The sequence below is a fragment of the Athene cunicularia genome (assembly GCF_003259725.1).
Source record: "Athene cunicularia isolate RWA chromosome 3 unlocalized genomic scaffold, athCun1 chr3_part1, whole genome shotgun sequence".
In the NCBI taxonomy this organism is placed as follows: Eukaryota; Metazoa; Chordata; class Aves; order Strigiformes; family Strigidae; genus Athene; species Athene cunicularia.
The window spans coordinates 50,238,482-50,258,668 of NW_020799097.1; the positions used below are offsets into that span (position 1 = coordinate 50,238,482).

At 42.6% G+C, this 20,187-nt stretch overlaps 2 protein-coding genes across 4 annotated transcripts in view; both read right to left on the bottom strand.

Annotated features, from left to right (window-relative positions):
• The window catches only part of PPIL6 (peptidylprolyl isomerase like 6), a 17,709-nt gene extending 6,014 nt beyond the window's left edge, over positions 1-11,695 (bottom strand). Inside the window, exons 1-5 of the mRNA XM_026844191.1 lie at positions 11,626-11,695; positions 9,992-10,197; positions 1,417-1,605; positions 487-549; positions 173-320 (exon numbers count right to left, since the gene is read on the bottom strand). Of these exons, the coding sequence (XP_026699992.1) occupies positions 173-320; positions 487-549; positions 1,417-1,605; positions 9,992-10,197; positions 11,626-11,695 (676 nt within the window). The remainder of the gene's footprint in view (positions 1-172; positions 321-486; positions 550-1,416; positions 1,606-9,991; positions 10,198-11,625) is intronic.
• Positions 9,104-20,187, bottom strand: part of ZBTB24 (zinc finger and BTB domain containing 24) — an 11,353-nt gene continuing 269 nt past the window's right edge. Inside the window, exons 2-7 of one of the 3 annotated variants that reach the window (XM_026844370.1) lie at positions 17,542-18,541; positions 16,957-17,124; positions 16,715-16,798; positions 15,953-16,036; positions 13,683-13,764; positions 9,104-12,763 (exon numbers count right to left, since the gene is read on the bottom strand). In XM_026844370.1, coding sequence (XP_026700171.1) covers positions 12,169-12,763; positions 13,683-13,764; positions 15,953-16,036; positions 16,715-16,798; positions 16,957-17,124; positions 17,542-18,514 — 1,986 coding nt within the window. In that variant the 5' untranslated portion in view covers positions 18,515-18,541 and the 3' untranslated portion in view covers positions 9,104-12,168. Of the gene's footprint in view, positions 12,764-13,682; positions 13,765-15,952; positions 16,114-16,714; positions 16,799-16,956; positions 17,125-17,541; positions 18,542-20,187 lie in introns of those variants that run through there. The other 2 variants (XR_003397968.1, XR_003397967.1) reach the window with 2 other exon arrangements.

Consider the following 20,187-nt stretch of genomic DNA (forward strand, 5'->3'; position numbering starts at 1 on the left):
ATATATATATATATATATATATATATATATAAATTATGAGCTTGTCCCACGGAGGTTAGCTTTGTCATGCAGTGCAGCTACATCTCTGTTGCTGAAGGCTGTTATTCATGCAGATCATCCCACCCCCACTTCTGCTGTAACTCAGATTTACTCAGGACACCTGGAAACGCACCTCCTCCTTGGATCCACCCATTTTTGACTAGCCGATGGAAAAGGGAGTTTTTGTAGGTGAGCTCTCGGCCATCACGGAGAGACTTTGCTCCTCCAACACACAGGGCACGGAAATTCTCACAGGTCCTGGGACAGGCATCTGAAAAGAGCTGCAAAAGTGAGAAGAGAAAAACATGAGAAATTCATAGCTGACAATGTCTGAATTTCCTAGCTGATATCCACTGGCCAGATTTCTGTCCCCCCTCCTTTGGCACGTGAAACCACCGTACTGGGTGTGCTTGTTCCTCGCTTTTGCTTTTCTCCTCTGTGATGTACCTCAAACAGGAGTCTCCCGATGGGCTGTTCCTCGATGGCTATCTCCAGGTACACAAACACGTGCTGTTTAAAGCAGGAAAACAATGCAGTGAGGGAAAAGCCAGCTCTGTGTGCAGCACTTGCTTCCTAACACAGGCCAGGGTCCAGCTGCCCAGTGCAAATTGTCTCAGAAAATGGCCACAGGATTGCCAATGCACAACAATATTCCTACTATTTTGTTTAAATAAACAAAAAAGTAAAGGATGTTTCACTTCACTGTGGTCAGAAATAATCCTAACAGTGTGTTAAAGCGAACTACTGGGCAGGGCCCACTTCTTCATCTTGCATTTATTTACATGCCTATTGCAGCCTGTACAATACAGGCAGGAATAAATGAATCTGCAGAAATACCAGCCACCCCACCAAAATGGATGTGTCTCACTCTTCCCAGCCAGACTGGTATTTGTTTTGATATGACATTTTTCTCTGCTCTCAACACTGTGTCAGTGCCGGCAGCATCGCACCTCACGACACCACGGCATTTCAGGGGGTTGCAGCTGGAAAAGAGGAGGTTTGGCAGTTGGGCTTTTGGTACCCAAGGGCTGGGCAGTTTGGGGATTCTGGAGCAGCACAGTCGCAGCATAGTCAACAATGCACTTTTGTTTGTTCAGCTCTGAAGCAGTTAATACGTGCCAGGCATCTGGGCTAGCGTTTGTCCCTTCGTCCCTTCCTGGCTGCCATAGGTGCAGAGGCTCTACTGTCCTCCTCCTTGGCAGGGGATGCTCCCCACCAGCCACTCCAGCCCCAGCCCCTGCCATCAGGTGCAGAAACCAAGAAACTGCCACCGCTGTGCTCGCTCTCCATACTCCTTGTGGTACCTGCCCTTTCATTGCACAACCTCTCCAGCCCCTTACAGACCTTGTACTCTTTGTGTAAAACAGTGCTGCTTGCCTGGCTGTTTTTCAGATATTTGGTGTAAAAATCCTCAGCAATTGCTTGGTAAAGTGCCTTGGGCTTGAAGTTGTGATAGTCCCACTCACGGTGGGACCACTTGAGCAGGTCCTTCTCATCCCCCAGCAGCTGGCCATCAACGAAGCACATCACTGAGGAGGCATACGCCCATACCTCACCTCTCAGTTCCTGCATTTCAGAGGGAAAACGAAGGATTATTTACACATTTAATGAAGAAGCAATCAGCAATAATCCACCACAGGTGATATTTTTATGACTTTCCTACTTTTAAAACCACAAAACCCACCAACTGGAAGAGACTGAACAGCAGCTCTCGGTGAGGTGTGCTCACACTGCACACAGTTATGTGCCCTGAAGGTCTGGATCCTGCTGCTATGGGACATTATTGTGACAAGATCCACCTGGGTGTCACTTTGGGGGCAGCTCAGACTAAACAGGAAAAGCACCTGGAGAGCCCCATCCTGCCTTGCGGATCTCTGAGAACATTAAATAAATTGGGGTGGACAAACTCACTTCCAAAATCTGCAAATGGCACTGAGCTGGGAGAGGCTTCAGCCCTGGGGAGAGGACTCATGTCCAAAACAACCTGAGGACAAAAGAGTTACCTTCTTTTTCTCCTGTAAATATTCAAGCCATGCAAATTCTACTAAAGGCTGTATTTCAGGATCTGCAAACTTGCTTGGAAACTTCAGCTTCAGAGCCTATATTTTCAAGGTAAGAAAAAAAAAATTGCTTACAAGGAATTTAATACCCTCCCACACCTTATCCTATCACACCGTGTATTTCCCTCATGAACCTAAGCCACATTCTAATCCAGTTATTGCTCTGCACCCCTCATGCCTCTGGCATAACTCCCAACACTTGCAGATCAAAATCCCTGTTTGTGGAGGTAGTGGGTGCCTTGTTTTTCTGTGAAGGTCTGCTTCACAAACATTATTCAATTATACTGGTACTCCCTCCGCCCATCCTTGTCTTGGGAGATGGATGTTAGCAGTGAGATATTCAAAGACATTGCTGAGCATCATGAACTGCATTTTTGCAAGCAAAGGGAGCCATAGTCCTCTACTGTCCCAGCAGATTGGGCTCAAGGCCTCAGGGCAAGAGAGCAGCTTGGTGAAGGCTGCAAGGTGAACATTTCCAGTCCCTGTTGCTTGTAGCAGTGCATCAGGAGCACACGGCTATTGAGATATGGGACATTCCTGTCCATGGATTTAGCTTCATCTCCACATGGGCTGTGGCACACAGGTGCCACAAGCTGAGGCTTAAAGCCAGCGCCAGTGGCCTTAAAAAGAATATTCTTTCTTTTTATTAATAGAACTTTCTCTTCAGCTCACAGTCCCTGTTGCTATCATTCACACGGTGTCTGGAAAAAAAAAAAAAGGAAAAAAGCCAAGAGGCAAACACCCCCTACAGCTATTGGCTTGGCTTGTCCTTAGGTCTGCTGATAGATGGCTGAGCTTCATCAGCTGTAAATAATGCTGGGGAACAAGCCTGGGAGATAAACTCTTCCAGCTAGGGAGGGCATAAAGGTCAGCCTTGTGCACCCCACGGTGGGCTGCATGCCATATATCTGCTGCACAGCCGAGCTTCTCGTGAAAAGTCTGCAAAACCCCGAGGTTTGCAGCTTTTTGCTCTTTCCTCTGCACTTACAGAGCTGTATTAAGGGACTTGCCATAAGCTGCCAAGCAAGTCGGGCAGAGCTGCGATGAGCATGACATCTTATAGATCACTGTGCAACTGTACAATTTCTTGGAGGTGTAGGAACAAGGAGGTGAAGATGCTGCAATGGAGACCCCTGCCCTGCCCAGTGCTGAGCCATGAGCCCATAAAGCATCAGTGCCTGTGCCTGGCAGTGCCAAAAAAGAGCAGAAACCTGAAAATTGGAGTATTTTCTTCCCAAGAGCCGTCACTAGCCTTATTTACTTCCAGCCCGCACCACTCCCAACCCAGCACTGGGGTTGAAGCCCAGAGGTTACCTCTGCCGTGTACTTGGCCACGAGGAAAGCCGGGTCCCGGAGCAGCCCCACCACCGTCACCCGCCTCAGGCCCATGGTGCCCTGGACACCACCAGTGTGAGTCTGTCAACAGAGCCCGGCTCCATGGCAACCCCAGGCACCAACACACACGCATGCACACCTCCCTCCCTGCAACTCTGAGCTCTTCCCAGGCCTAAAGTCAGAAGGTTTCAGCCCTGTCGGAGGGTGGGAAACACTCCCATTTCTCTTTTCCCCCGAAGAAAGGAAAACAAGGTTACACAGAAGGCGTGTGGCAGAGGACTGGAGCCAGCTCTTTACAGAGCTCATGATGGAAGATATCAGTACAGGATCATTTAAAAGAAAGGATGAAGATCCTGTTGCTAACGGTGGCTAATACAGCAGATGCCCAGCAAAAAGCGGTAAGAATAAGCAAACATGACAGCAGTGCTTCCCCGTTACTCTCCCAGCCTCTGGTGAGCCTCTGCTCAAGGATTTCCTGGTATCTTTGCATTTAATTCCCCTTGGTGGTTCTTTTTCATGTGAACTTCTTTGCTTTTCAGACAAATGTAAAAATCCAGCACCCACATTATCCCACCACAGTGAGATTTACAGCTTAATTACACCCTGAGTAAAGTGTGCATCTCCTTTTGATGCTGAAACTCCTGCCCACAGCTATATTCGCTGGGCGCTGCTGCGACGTCATTCTGGCCAGCAGTGTGGGCAGAGTGGCACAGCGCGTGGATGGAGCAGTTCCAGAGGGGCCACAGCTCCCACCCCAAAGCTTTGTGCCACCATGGCAGCTTTGCACCCTTTTGGCTAGGGCAGCACGTGCAGGAGCAGTTTTGTGGGACAGCTGTAGGCTCGGTGCAGGCTTCTGTCAGCAGGGCTGGGCCAGGTCACTTTTCATCTCTGAGCAAGGTGAATTTTAGGAGACACCGGTGTTAGAGTGACAAAACTGAATTGTGTGTCACGTCAAAAATTTGGGGAACTTTTCATGACATCATGGATTAATGCAACAATCGTCAGATCCCCACGGAAAATACATCTTTAGCATGTCAAAGTCCTATTGCAGATAAGACTGTTGTGATTTTGCTGTAAAAGAATATATTCTGCAGAACAAACCTATGTTAAATACAATAAAAATTGTATTAATTTATCTTAATGACAATGTGTGCTTTTTTTTTCCCAATTGTATATCCCAATGGCTTTATCAAGAGATAAATCTGTACATAAGCACAGAGTCAGAACCAAAAAGCCTATAGGCTCTTAGGTAGATGTTTCTGAACTACCCCTGCCTGTAAAAAAAAAAAAAAAAAAAAAAAAGGTCAGATTGAGAAAGAAATCACAGGTTGGGGAAGGGCTCCCCATGTAGCCCTGAAGTTTCTCTGGTCCATGTGTGTGGCTCAGTGATATTCTCTTACAGTCATTCATTAGGGCACCACGTGTAACTATTTTGTTGGGATCTGCAGCAATGTTGGATTTGAAGAGCTCCATCCTCAGAGTATCAAAGACTGTGAAGAAGGTCAGATCCTGAGGGTTCAGCTACCACAGCTGCTCCCTTGCCTGGAGGACCTGAACATAAGGTGTTTCATGTTATGACGTTGTCCTGCTTCAAAAAATGCAGAAAACTGGGGGAGATGAAACAGTTTGGACCAGGGGACATATTAAAATCCTGTCGTAGAGAAGGCAGATTTAATTTACACACAGGTACTGGGTGGCAGCAGATAAGTCAAGGCATGACAGCAGCCAACTGCAGCAAGCAGCACGTGCAACTGCAACCACACTTTGTAGGCTGTGGCTGAGGGATGTGAAGGAAAACCCTCTCCTTCCTCCTCCTGAGGGCCAGCACTACAACCACTGGAGCCTCTGCAGGCTGTGACAAGCCAAACCTAATTTTAGTAGCCAGACCATATGGCTTCTGCTATAGCCAAAAATGTCTGTAGCAGCCTTATGTAAAGTCAAGAAGAGAAGCAGCATACCCAGAGTCAAATATAAAATCAGTAATGCTTCAGAAAATAATTCGCTACCTATTTTTTCTCCACATCCGTATTTTTACCTTGATACAGATTAATACAGCTAAAGTTTATCCGGCCTTTTGAAATGCCTTTTTCCTCCTTTTTGTACTACAAAACACAAGTATTAAAGCCAGAGCAATCCACTGCATATTATTTTTAAAAAAAAGGTATTGATATGTGCATTTCCTAAGTGTGCTTAAATTTACACACAAATTCCGTTCCTGAAATTTAATTCTGCACATACATATGGGTCCTGTTATACCTTTTTCTTTAAAAAAAAAAAAAAAGCTTTTTTTTAAACTGATAATTTCTAGGCATGAATTTCTCACTGTCTTTGTGGGCAAGAAAACAAATTAACTATAAACATGCTGCTAATAGTCAACTTAAAGTCCAGAAGAAAAGCAACAATTAGCCAAACAAGCTTAATGTTATCAGCCAACAAGTCAGTAATATCACTAGCTGTACAGGACTGTTTTCTGCAAATTTGTGATGGCCTTTTTTTAAAAAAGAGAGCAAGCCAAGAGACACCAGTTACTTGCTGTCTTTATCCATTCTGGCTTTTACTTCTCCCCTTCTTTTTACATGACTTTGTAATTCAGGTACATTAAAATCTGTTCAACAGGTTGCCAATTATGAAAAGTATATATACCAAAATCTTAAACTGGTTATTATTCATTTCAGCCTCTTTTTGCTACCTGTTTATGACAATATGAGGTGGTTCTGCAAGCTTACTCATATTTCTTAGATAACTAAAAATGTTTTGCTGGTACCGCTGTGCTCCGCCAGCTGCAGCAAGCAGATGTGCCATGCTGCATCTGGTTTGGGGAGAGCAACGATCACCATGAAGAAAACTACGGGAAGTACAAGAAGTTGTATAGTATATTTAAGCAATGATACTGAAGCTAACGCTCTTGGAAACGTTAAGCATTTTAAATGTGCACACGTGCCCTGACAAGAGTTTTGCTTCTGTGGGACTGTCAGGTTTCCTCTCTCCAAACCTCTCCACCTGCTGCAGCTATTTCAGTTCCTTTCAGTTCAAGATAGCATTGGAAAGAGACTGAGAAAGAGAACAGAAAGGCAGATTGGATTAATTAAACAAACCCAACATTTGAGAGAGAGCCCCCCTGTGAAGGTACTCTGGCAGGAGAGCTAATAGGGGTCACCCAGTGATATTTTGGTGAAGGGCAAGTCAAATGACAACAGCATCGCCCTGCTGAAAGCTGCATAATAAATAATGCTGTGCTTGTTGAAGACGCAAATGCCAAATAACTTCACAGCAAATACCTGGAGAGGAAACATTGCACAGCTTATCTGCTGAAGCTGCTGAACCACAACAGCGTGCTGTGATGACTAGGGGGAGGGACATCACTGCTGTTTCACTCCAGGTCCCTGGGCTGCCACAAGTCCTTTCTGACAGATCCCATGCAGCTGTTAAGATTGCCCAGCAGTCGAAGCAAACAACACAGGAGACTTTGAAAAACATCTTCCTACCCCTCGGGAACGAAGGATACATTCAGCTCCAGAAGGAAGGAAGACTCCATAAACTTAAGTGTTCCAGGTGGAAGGTAGAAACCAACATCACTTTATCAAGAAATGTAAAGCAAAGCCAAAGGGATAACCTGATTTTGAAGATAGTGATACACTAATGGGGCTGTCTACAACAACCTGAAGTTCTCCAGGTGACTGCTGTAATAGCCACAAGGCATGCTGCCTTCGAGGGCAAGGAGGATCCAGTGGTTTAAAGGGAAGACCTGTGAACACGTCTGAGAATTGGTCCCCTTCAGGAACACAGACAGTGGGCTACAATTAGGGTTGTTAAAAAAACTTGCAGGACAGTTAGCAGAGAAGCTGCTAACTAAAGCAAAGCTCTGTGTCCTGCTGTTCCAAAGATACATTGAATTAGGTAGGATTACAATATTAGCCAGAAATAGGCTGTAAGCATACTATAGTAAGATGCCAGTTCACCTAAAACATGCCTGAATGTTGGTTTTTTTTTTTTTTTTTCATTTAGAAGAATTGCTTGGGACAGATGAACAGCAGTCCATACATTGTAGAAAACCATTCATTGTTCTCCATGTTTTATGGAGGATCTGAAAAGGGATGGAGCATATAGGACTGTCGTAGCTCTCAGGACTGCCCGTCTACAAGAAGCAGACTCTTTAATGCCTCTAACGAATACATGAAAGGCATCCTGAAATCTTAGCTGTGGAGTGTGGCATTACCTGTTCCTTCTCCACTCCTGGAGAAGCTGCAATAGCAGTAGGGTTGGGAAAAAGCCTGCACAGATTCCTGACCACGGGAAGATAAGTGTATACAGGAAGCACCTTGACTGCTGCCCAGAGTCCAGGGCACACCTGCTTTGCAAACTCGTCTCCTCCCAGCCACTCCGGAGTCTGACTTGGCTTCTCCTGGATGTGGCTACTTGTACAGTCAGTGAGACAGTCTGCTGCAGAGATGGAAGATGTGGAGAGACAGAAAATGTTCCAGGCTGCTACACTCACATGGGCATCGGGCCAATGACTAGGAACAAATCCCATGCTAGGTTTCATTTAAGGTGAAATGGGAAAAGACTGAAAAAAAAGAATCCCAGCACGCTAGGATAGGTCTTAGAAAACATCAGCTGTGAACTTGATCACAATGACTAACCAGCTAAAATAGTAAACCAAGCGTTTTACAAATGAAGAGATGCAAGATCGATGAGAGGCTCAATAACCTGTGAATAAGCTTTCAGTTTGAAAAAGTTTGTGGTGAGGTAGTCATCTCCTCTTCCACTTAGATCCTAAGAGGTAATAGCAGTATAACCCCCAGTAGTGCTTTTTTAGTCCCTCTGAGGAGAGAGCATAAAACAAATATTAAAAAACCCTTTGCAAAGTTACACATGCTGGGATGAAGCTTTTCATATTGGCAGGATAATTTGCTTCAGAGCTCATATGAAATAAATATTCTGATATTCCTCTATCAAAAATGAGATGCTGGACTGGAAGGCCCACCAGCCTAATCCACACTGCCAGCATCTCTGCTTCCACGCACAGAACAGCAAACTCTCTGAACTTCAGAGTGCCAAGGTCAAGAAATGTGCCAAGGTCAAGAAATGCTACTTACAGCTAGACCATGAATATCACTGGCAAGCAGAGCAAGTGTACATGCAATAGTCAAATAGACGCTTAACAGTGTGTTTCCTCTACCTCTCAGGGATTTGTTTCAAATTCACAGGGAGAAGCAGCCAAAATATTCAGAAAGAGCCAAAATTTCACCAACTTGCATTTGAAAAAAGAATAGTAAAATCCTGTTAGAGTTCAACTACACGGGGTAACCTGCAAATGGAGTAAAAGAAACACACAATGGTGTTAATTGCTCACAAAACCAGATCTTTCTGTAGTCATCTTATTGTCCAGCATTTATGTTTAAAACCCTAATCTCATTTTAACATAGTAAGCAGCGAGATGGATTTGCTAAGATTAGTATATATGAGAAAATGAGAAGTTAAGGTGTTACTAGCTAAGGAGTAAAGATATTGAGAGAGCTGCTTTGAAATGCAGTTTTTAAGGGATGCATTTATTTTGCTAAATAGTTCTTAGTGGCAACCGGACTAAAAAGCAAAGCTGAAGGGATTTCCTTTCAAATTTAAAGTAATCCTAGGCTTCAGTTGCAGCCTTAAAAACGCACACACAGAAGGAGGATTTATTTTCATCTTTAATAGAAATGCATTCACTAGAAAGGAAGCAAATGGTGTCAAAAACCCCAACATCTGTGATATGATAAACCCCGTGAGCTTCTCGAGTGCAAGCTACAATGCGTGCTGACAGCTTAAGCAATGCAGGGTGCAAGATTAGTCACTCCTGTGCCAGTCACAGAAGTTGTTTCTTCACTGGTAGTTTGTAGAAAGCCTAAGAAAATTCCAAACCTGAAACTTTTTTTTTTTTGTTGTTGTAGGGAAAACACTGAGCAATCACTATGTGATAGCGGCTCATGCATAATTGTAGCATTGTACTTAACCCTGAAAGGATAACTTCAGGATGATCAAAGTTCAGAAAGGGGAAAGTATTTAAGTTTCTTTACTGGTAGTCTTAAGATTTACTTCGTAACCAGCTTTTAAGCATTTCAGAGTTCATAAATACATGTCAGAGAAGGAACTCAGTGCAAGCTCCTGTAAACTTATGACCAGACAGCATCATGGCTGCACATTACAGTATTTTAGATAAAATCAAAAGTTGCTAGGATAAAACTGCCAGAATATTTATTATGAGCTTAAATTTATACCACTGATCAGTAAGATTTTCGTAGAGGTAACAAGCTTTACTGTATTTTTTCATCTGTTCTTACAGCATCAAGACTTTAAGCTTCTGAAGTCCAACTGCAGAATACGCTGGTTCTCTCTGGTGGCAGAAAGTATAGATATTTTATTTCTCCATTCTGAGAGGAAAGAAAAGGTGAAAAGACTAGAGTTTTGGGGTGGGATGGTTTGGGTTTTTGTTTTTTTGCATGGATTTATTCCCACTCTCTACAGGTTTCATGATCCATTTATATAAAATCTGATCTAGTACTCGGTAAAAATGTACTTACCCACACTCCAGCAGCAGGTGGTCGGGAGCCAGCCGAGTAGTTCAACCCAAGTAGGACTTCAATGAGGGAATACGGTCCAGAATTTGGGCCCCCCAGAACAAGACAGACACTAGCACACCGGACTGAGGGCAGCAGGTGATAGAAGAGCTGGAGCCCACAACAAAAAGGCTGAGAGCTGGGGTTGTTCAGGCCTGAAGAGTAGGTGGCTTTGGGAGGACCTTACTGCTGCCTTCAACTACCTAATGGGAAGGTGCAGAGACGACACTCTTGGAGACGCAGCGGTAGGACGAGAGGCAGTGGACACAAACTGGAACATGGGAAATTCCAATTAAATATAGGAAACTTTTTTCACTGCAAATATGGTCAAACACTGGAACCAGTGGCCTAGAGAGGCTGTGGATCTTCCCTGGAAGCGTTCAAAACTCAACCAAGACAACAGCGACACAATCTAGACACACCTGCATTGAGGAAGGTGGTGGACCAGATGGCCTCCGGAAGTCACTTCCACCTCAAATTATTCTACCATTCTACACACCACTGAGCTTTTATGCAGTGACTCTCTCTGGGCAGTCGTATAAGCCAAGCACGTTCAAAGACCTTTTGTTCTGCTTTTAGATTCACCTGAATTTTTGTATTTTTCATTTGGTAAAATATAAAATATCAATCACAAGTTTGACATTTTAAAACTGAAGTGACAAATGAGCACATTGCTTTGAGCACCAGTGGCATTTCATTTGGATTTTAACACGCAAGTACACTATGTGAGATATTATCAGCAGTCAAACTTGAAAATGCAAAGCATGTGTTCTGGCATGGCATTTTATTAAGATGTCAAATCTTTTTTGTTAGCAGTCAGTCAGTCATTGAAAACAATCTGTACACATCTAATCTAGTCAGCAAAAATAGCTGTACAACTTTATGTGATATGCCCCATTTATATAGCTCATTATGCTCTGAAGGGATTCTATTCATTGTTTAACTCCCCACAAAAACAATCACCAGCTTTAACATATATTAAAAGTAACATTACATTCTGCTCTCCAAAGTACAAAAAATAACACTTTAAATATACACTGGCTCCTAAGCTTAGACTGAATCCTGTCAGGAAGAGAATTTTTGCACTTCAAAAGACAGCGCCTTCAACATCAAGAGCTCTTCAAAGTGCTTGGCAGACTGCGTGAACGCTATCCCCGCTGACTAGATGATGAAATAAGGCACAGAGGTCAACTACCTTGCCCACAGTCACACAGAGCATGAGTGGTAGAACTAGCAGAGCAGAATTTGGGCTTTTCAGTTGTCCAGTGTAACCACCGTATCTCATTGCTGCTATTGCATTTCTGAGGAGAAAAACTTGTACAGCACACAGCTAATAGAAGGGGTGATCCTGGGCCAAAGGCTGCAACAATTTCAACCCAAACCAAACCAATTTGGTAATCAATAAATCAAAATTCACTTAGGGAATGATCACATAGAAAGCTGTACATTAACCTGCAGAGCAAAAGCTCATTAAACATAAGACATATAGTGTTAGCTTTGCAAAAAGTACTGGTTATCTTAACAGTAGTTCAGGCAATGTTGACTTCATCAGAGAAGTTGTACTTTCTGATCAGCAGACATCTTAAGCACTGTTCTACCAGCAAGGTACACTTCTCTGGGGTCACACAGAAATGCAAATAAGGGGCCAAACATCTCCTCAGTAGGCATGTACGTGTACGGCACAAAAAGCCCCACGTTAATCACTTATGAGATATGGACTAAGTGGTAGAGAAATACCAATCTGGAAAAATAAAAAAAAGTCTAAAATAAATAAAGTTAAGAAAACTGAAAATCACCCATCAAAATCACCAAGAAACGTATGATCGGATAGATTATGCTGCAGAAAAGCAAATGCAATATATACAATCACTGCTTGAATAAGATGCATGCTACAGCCTAGCCCTCCGATGACAAATAAGCATTTCAGAAAGCCTGTCCTTGAATAGGATGCTCACGAGGACTCATTTACTGACAAGAGACTGCTGATGGGATTCAGAAACATGTACACTTTGATTCTGTTCTTCACTGATTTGATGGGAAGGAACTGTATCTTGGCTAGAGTGAGACTGTTGACTTGATTCCTGAGTCAGCTGCCTGAGCTGAGCTGGATGCAAAGATCCTGCTAAGTGGATTTCTTAATTTCATCCTTGATGAGCATGGAGATGTTCCAGTGCTTCCTTGGAAAGAGTGATGACATGCATCTGTTCAGGCTGGGCAGTCTCTATTTGGTTTGCAATCATATTGATACTTTGGATTTGTTCTGCTTGCTCCTGCTGAGCTGAAAGCAACAAGTTTTGCAGCTGCTGTGGTGGCTGAGCAAGCAGCGTGAGGTTAGCAGCTTGCTCTGTCGGCATATTTGAGGCATTTTCCGCAGTAACAATACTAATGCCTTGATTATGACTAGGCATGAAGTTTATATTATGTACTGCATCTGTAACCAGTAGTTGAATTTCCTGCCCTCCAGAGGTGGCAAGTTGATACTGCTGCAGCTGAAGAATGTTTCTCACTTCTTCTGAATTAGTGTTGGTGCTTGCGGCAGCGCTGGCTTCCTGAAACTGCTTTTCCTTGGTGTGAATTTTCAAATGAGACTTCAGGTTGTCCAGACGAGCAAACTGCAAACTACATTCTGAGCAGGAGAAAGGCTTTTTGCCTGTGTGTAAGATACAGTGTCTTCTCTTAGCACTGGAATCAGAGAAGGATTTTCCGCATATACCACAAGAATATGGCTTTTCTCCTCTGCAAAAGAATGTGTTTGATCTCATTAAAATATTCACTCTGACAGTGCTGCTTTCTGCAACTTACTTATTGTAAAATAAAAAAAATTTACATGATTGTTTTGCTAGACCATAAGCACTTAAGAATAGCGACATCAAAAAAGTTCATTTGACTTCTTAATTATTTCTGACTTCACAAACTGTACACTTCCATTCTTATGTACTCAAGAGCTGCAGAGATAACCTAACTGCCCTCCTGTCATAATGCCAGAGGTACAAACTCCATGCTGCTAGACCTTGACAAGAATGCAACAACTTACTTTGCACAGTAAGCACTGACCATTTTAAGAATGTTTATTAACACCGTGGGCTTTAAGAAAAAAAAAAAAAAAAAAAAAAACAAATCCTAACTTGCTGCCCAACTCAAAAGGATGAGAAATTTTAATGGAAAAACTTTTTTTTTTTTTAAACACATAAGGCCCACAACAGTTCTCCAATGATTTAAAATCTGACATCCCTTTATGCAGTGTATCCCACTGACATAGATAAAAGACAACTAATGCTGTTAGGGAGACTTGGTAGACTACAGGGAAACAGGGCAGTGTTCCAAGAACCTTGTACACCATGGCTACTGTTCAAGCAAAAATTCACAGTGAAATTTTTACTTAAATAATATAGCAATAAGTACACTGTCATTAAACAGACACAATACACCAAAGAAGAATCTTACAATGTCTTAGCACACTAGTATTTAAAAGTGCAGAACTTTCCACTACCAACTATTTCTTTAAATAGATGAAGCAAAAATGTGAAGTCTTTTAACCACCCATCCAAAATGCGAACAAGCCCTGACCACTCTATAATTGAACAAGCACTACATACAGGTATCAGACTAGAAGTTACATTTTTGAGGAATGTAATGAAATTAAGACATACTCTACCTGTGAATTCTGATGTGAGTCTGAAGAGAACTTTTAGCTGTAAATGATTTGCCACAAATTTCACAAGTGAAGGGCTTCTCACCTATCAAAAAGAAATTTGACATCCCTTTTTATATATCACTTCCCATCAATGTATTAAAAAACATTTTTTATTTTACCATACATGGTATCAAGTGTGTACTGTCAAATCCTCACACTTCTGCTATGGGTCAGGACAGATATCTGAACCTGAATGAACTCATTAGTTAAACAAGGGTATAGTAATTTAAATGTACAACTCTGTCATTTCTCCCCTTTGAAGATAAAGGCTTCAGTGATGCAAGCCCTCAGAGCCACAGCAAACATACCCGGAATACAGATGCAGGTGTTCCACACAGAACAGAGAAGTCTGAGAAAGGCCGACCCTGGACTAGTAAGCACTAATGCTGGGCTCAAGTGCAGCACCATGCAGATGAGAAAGCTTGTATTTCCAAATCTGAAAGTGAATCCATTATCTTAACAAGTTGTCTGGCTTTCTATAAGGCTCTGTCATCCTAGACCTACGATATCCTGGGAACAGTGGTTGGAGAAAAATTAAATTATAGTGGGTTGAACAAACTGTGAGGGTTTTTTGGCTGTTGATTCTGCATTTGGAATTCTCTTGTCTGAGTAAAGCAGAGAAGCCAAATCAAATAACAAAAAGGTTCACAAGAAACAGACACTACCCAACCGAAGCAAATCCTAATTCACACCATAACATATTCTTATTGCACTGTGCTTCTGTAAGACACTAGACATGAGAATCTGAATCACCACCAGGGATTCGTGGTCATCAGCCAGTTTCTAAGGAAGCTTCATATTTAGCACAGAACTGCAACACTTATCAGCTTTTATATGGCTTTGGAGGGCAGGAGTAAAGGATGAAAGAAGCAGCATTTGTCAGAAGGGACCTCTAGTCATCTAGTCCCAGCCTCCTACTGAAAACAGGAGCGACTTCCTAAGTAGGCTGTATTCTTATGACACAGCATTACAAAACTGCTGCCAAAGCAGAACAGTCATAGCAATGTTAACACCTGTCCCCCCAAACTCCTTAGAATTTTACTTCTTGCTTTTGAGATGGGACAGATCAATTGTTATTTCTGCATCATTAATACTGGTCTCTGGTTTGTCTTTTCTGGAAGCAAAATACATACAGCAAAATAAATACAGTTGCTGCTAGAACTCATCTTATTTCTTCTGGTTTTGCAACTTACCTTGCTAGTATGCTTCCTCTTCTCATTTCCCACTACATCTATAGAGCTGTGTCAGTTTCAGACACAACTGTTGTGTGTGTCAACAAACTCTATGTTCTCCTCAATAGAAAGTGCAGTATTTATTAAGTATCACAAGTTAACACTGTTCTGGATACACCCAAAACCACAAGTTCTGACCTCATTATATCCCAGAGAATTTAAAGCTGTGTTATTTTCACTGAGAAAGAAAAGGAAATTAACAAGATGCATAACTCAATCTCATGCATACTTTATTACAACCGGAGCCAACATGCTTAAGAACCATTTGATTTGAGGAAGAAACAATTGCCACTGTTTATAGCCCTTTTAAAAGAAAAAGAAATTATTCACATGTCATCTTATGAACTTACCGTTCAAAGAAAATTATTTTAAGAAGCTTATACTCTGTTATCACTAAGAGGGTAGATCAACATTTTAATCTCTGTTATTCAGCCATTCAAGCATTACCTCACCCTCTAAATCTCTTAAAACACCTTCTGACGCACTTGTATTGAATCATCCCTCTCAGCCCATCTCCTGCCAACATCTGGTTTATTACAGCACAATAAAAAGGGAAATGGAAGTAATTATTGTTCTGGTCAGCAACATTTTTCATAAGCACCCACCTCTCACAGACAAAGGTGCCCAAGTCACTTAGGACATACACTTTCTCTAACTAGTTGGCTTACTTCAATCCCATTCATGCCGGCTGTGGCTCTCCTGATAAACCGAATTCCCAGGCCAGGATTCCATCACAGAAGAGCTGACTGGCATTTTCTGCAGCAGGCTTTAAAAGAATAGGAAAAAAACCCCTCTTCCTACAATAGGCCCTGCTTTTGCACTACTGTAGTACCAGCTTTTCTGTGCTCCTGCATTCCTGATGTCAATCTCCTCATTAGCAATACAGTCACCATTATGTACAAGTAGAGCATAAGTTGAGAGACACAAGTGACATTTGCCCAACACTTCTGTTACTTCAAGAAGTAAAACAACCCCATAAAACACGATGGACAATATTACCTGTATGTGTTCTTAGATGTTTCTTTAACTGAGCTGCATCCATGAATTTGCGACGACACTGGTTACATTCCGGCAGTGAATGGCCTTGTCGCAATAATAAAAAAAGTGTCAGTGTATCTCTTCAGTGATCTTTGTTAAAGCACTTTCCTGTAAAATAACCACTGTGATAGAATATAGAGATAAAACAAAAGGTGATTCGCTGCCTCCTCCCTATCTTAACTGTCACAGTCTTATTCCTCTCTACAATTATCATGGGAAAAGAGGGGACTGACACCAGCTCCCACCCAAACACGCCTTCTCTTGAAGTGTTGTAAATTCTGATTTTTTTCCACCACTTCCTCTGTGTGTAGCTTAATCTCTGTCCTGCTCCAGAAGCGAGGAGGATGCTTCTTATTCAAGCTTGTTTGCCATTACTAGTACAAAGTAGTGGCAATTTGCACAACAGGCAGTGGACACAATTGTTTATACAATTCCTAGCTCCTATGTAACACAGACAGTAGGGCTGAAATAATCAAGTTGTATGTCAAATACAGCATAACTAATTTTTAATCATCATAAGAGTCCTTCTCAATTAAGTATTTTTCCAAACATTCCATTTATTATACATTGTCTTTTTCATCCTATTCAATATTATATCAAGATACCATATATGAGGGTAGCAGAGACTAAATACATCATTGAAGAAGAATTTTCAGCCTTAATCTTTAGGAGGACAAATCAGCATGGACTGTAAGCCAGCTCTTTGACCCAAACTTGTTATACCTGTGTGCACTCGGTAGTGGCTCTTGAGCTGTCTCTTTTGGCTGAAGTATTTGCCACACTGATCACATGTAAAGGCCTTCTGCCCTGTGAAGGAAATCAGTTATTACAATGTAAGCCACATCCAAAGCAAGTGTAAGAAAATAAATAAGTAAACCAGCACATACAGGAAAGAGCAGAAATACCTTTTTTCAGAAAGGCAAATTCTTAGGGGAGAGGGGTTACATTTCCCTTGAAATATTTACCTGTATGTAGGCTCATATGCTCTAGAAGAGAATGCTTTGTTGTCAGGGCCTTACTGCAGACGGTGCACGTGTACGGCCGCTCTCCGGTGTGCATCCGCTCATGGACTTGAAGGGAGTGCTTCTGGGAAAAGCCTTTGCCACACTCACTGCACTTAAAAGGGCGCTCTCCTAAAAGCAAAAGATGGTATCTTAAAGTATAGATGCATTATTTCTCACAAGATATTCTAAGCTGATAGTGAGATGCATTGCAATGTAGTAGCTACTAAATAATTACTTCTAAGTAGCAATAAGGAGAACTAAGATACACGTTTCACATAGCAGTAAAATAATTCTCTAAGTATTGCCATATAATTCAACATTTAAGGAGAAATTATTAACTAAACTGCAATCAAGGCAAGACATAAAGGCTAGCAGATCAGGTGACAAGAATAAAACAGTGAGCATGGGAGACACACTGTAACTTGGATCAGCAAGCTGTTTTGGACAGTTCTTGCTGGAGACAACAGCCCACATTTTAACAACAGCTTGCATTTAGCAACAAGTCACTAAATCCTAACCCAGAAGCAGCAGTCTCTTAATGCCTACCTGTATGACTTCGCTGATGAATAGCTAAGAAGTGATTATATTTAAATACTTTGCCACAGTCTTTACAGCGAGCTTCAGAACCTGCACGTTTTCTTTTTCCATCAGTCGTCTTCGCCAGTCCCTTTTCATCCTCATCACTGAGAAGTTTGTAATCTTTTAGTTTGATTGATCTCCTTATTCTACGTTTGCTATAACGGCTCTGAGTGCTCTGTATTCCTTCAGATTCAGGATCATAATTCTCATCTTTCTCAGCTGTCAGATTGACAGTAGTTTCTGAGCCACAAGCAGGTTCATTTTCTTCTGCATCCTTCCTCACTGGCGCCTGTTCGCTGGCAACTGTTTCTTCTGCTGCAGTCTCTTTTTTGATAAAATTTTGCTTATTTTGCATGGAGTTGTTCTCCCTCAGCTGCACATCTTCAGCGGAATTTGATCCCAACTTTTCTTCTTGAACACTGTTGGCTTTCCTTGGTCGCCCTCGTTTCCGCTTTGGTGGCTCTTCGTTTTTCTTGTCACTTGCAATAATGGCTACAGAGGCTCCACTGTTTGCTGGAGCTGGTAGCACATCACCCGGGCTGTGGCTGGCCTGATAGTCTGTACAGGCCCACACCAAGTCACTCACTTTCAGCAGCTGCGCAGTAGCCAGAACTTGTTCAGTGCTTTTTTCAGTGGCACGGAGGCAACCGGTGTAGATAAATTCTAGCAGTGCTCCAAAGGTGTCTGCAACCATTCCCTCCAACATGTAAATCGACTGCCCTATTTCACCCTCATTTACAAACATCATTGAGAAGTATTCACTGCTGGCAGCAAGCAACGCTTTATGGGCTCTGAACTGCACATTCTCCACTATTAAAGTAATGTCACAAAGAAAATCTTTTTTCCTTTGCTCTTCAAAATTAGCTAGAATGGTATCTTTGTGAGCTTTGGAGTGGATGATGACCAGTTTCTCAGAAGCATCAGGAGTAATTTCTGCCATTTTTATTGCGAATATGAAAGGAGGTGCCTACAAGAACATAATAGCTTTAATAAATTAAAATTTAATAAATAAGTCTGCATTATAAGACACCAAATATAATTTACTTTACCAGCCAGAGTTAACAGTTTCTAAAGCAATTCTGGTCTCTGAACTTTCTTTAAAGAAATCAACACTAACACAGATTTTATTTAAAAAGTATTTTTAAATCCTGAGAAATGGCTACAGATAGTTTCTTCTTAGATCACAATTACTGCCTATTATTTCACTTGATTATCTCTCTGGTGTGCTCTGAACTGTCTAGCATCTAAAAAAAGGGCTACCCCTTCTAAAAACTCCTTGCACAACTAAAACAATTGGACAAAAAGAACTCTTTGTTCACAGCTCCTAAGTGGAAACTAACAATGAAAAAAAAAAAAAGGTTAACTGCAGCTTCATCACTACAGATGCCATATTTCAGATTATTCGGGGACAAGGCTATGAAATCCTGTAATCAATGATAAAACTTCATTGGCATCAGTGTGGCAGGACTCCATGCCTTCTTTTCACTTCAATCCTTCTGAAAATTTCTCGTTCAGAACACTTACCTGCCAAGCTTTGGCCTATGGAGGTGGGCAATAAAAGCAGAAAAACAGCAGCATTTTTAAGAGTGCTGTCTAAAATGGGGTTGACTATTAACCATCAATCTGGCTTGCTAAGCTTCTTCAATTGTAAATATGCAAAATTTAAACAAACAAAAGAAAATCCAATAACTTCAGAATAATCCATCAAATACTACTGTGGAAGAGATGTGCCAAAAATGTCCATTTCAAGAGGCTCCGCTGAGGCAAAAGTGAAACAGATTAGCTACTTACCATCTTAAATTATAAAACTATCACGTTAAGTGCAACAGTTCCAGTCACCTAAACAAATGCTGTAAGAAACAACCTACACTACACACAGATGATACCTAAATGCTGCTGAGGTGGCCAACGTGATTTTTGTAGCCCCATTCAGCTACCAAACAGTTCATGCTGGAGCCACGTTGTTTCACCTGGGAGCTTTAATTTCTGGAGGATGCAAGCCTGATGTTGCTGGAGCACCGTAAAGCACGGCTGCAGGTCGCACCCAACAACCCCTTACAGTGTGTTACAAGAACTGGAGAGCTGCTGCCTGCTGGCATTCCCTAACACCCACACGAGCCTCACACAAGGTATACTTGCTGTTTTGATCACATGAAGGACTTTGCTACTCAGTCACGAGGTGACATCATTAATATTTTGAGTGCAAAATCCAAACCTGCACGCTTACCCAGAAAACCCCTAAAAACCCCACAGCAAGCCCGTACGCGCAGGGCAGGCACCCACGGGGCCCGCTGCGCGCCCGGGCAGACGCCGGTCCGTCTGCTGATGTGCTGTAAAGGGCTCATGAGCCACTCGCGGGTCCTCGGCGGCTGTCGCGACTACCAGAGGACTGGTTCTCGACAAAAACAGCGACAGCAGGCCCTGCTCGGCTGGCGGCCCGCGGTGGGCAAGAGGCGGCCCACGCAGCCGGGCGGGTTTGGGGAGAAGCCAGAAAACCCGCGGCGGGGATCGGAGACCCCGGCACCGCAACCCCCGGCGCCCCCTCCCCCGCCCCAAGCTCCGTAGCTCGCTCCCGCAGGTTTTGGCCGCCCCCCTCGGGGAAGGCCGCTCGCC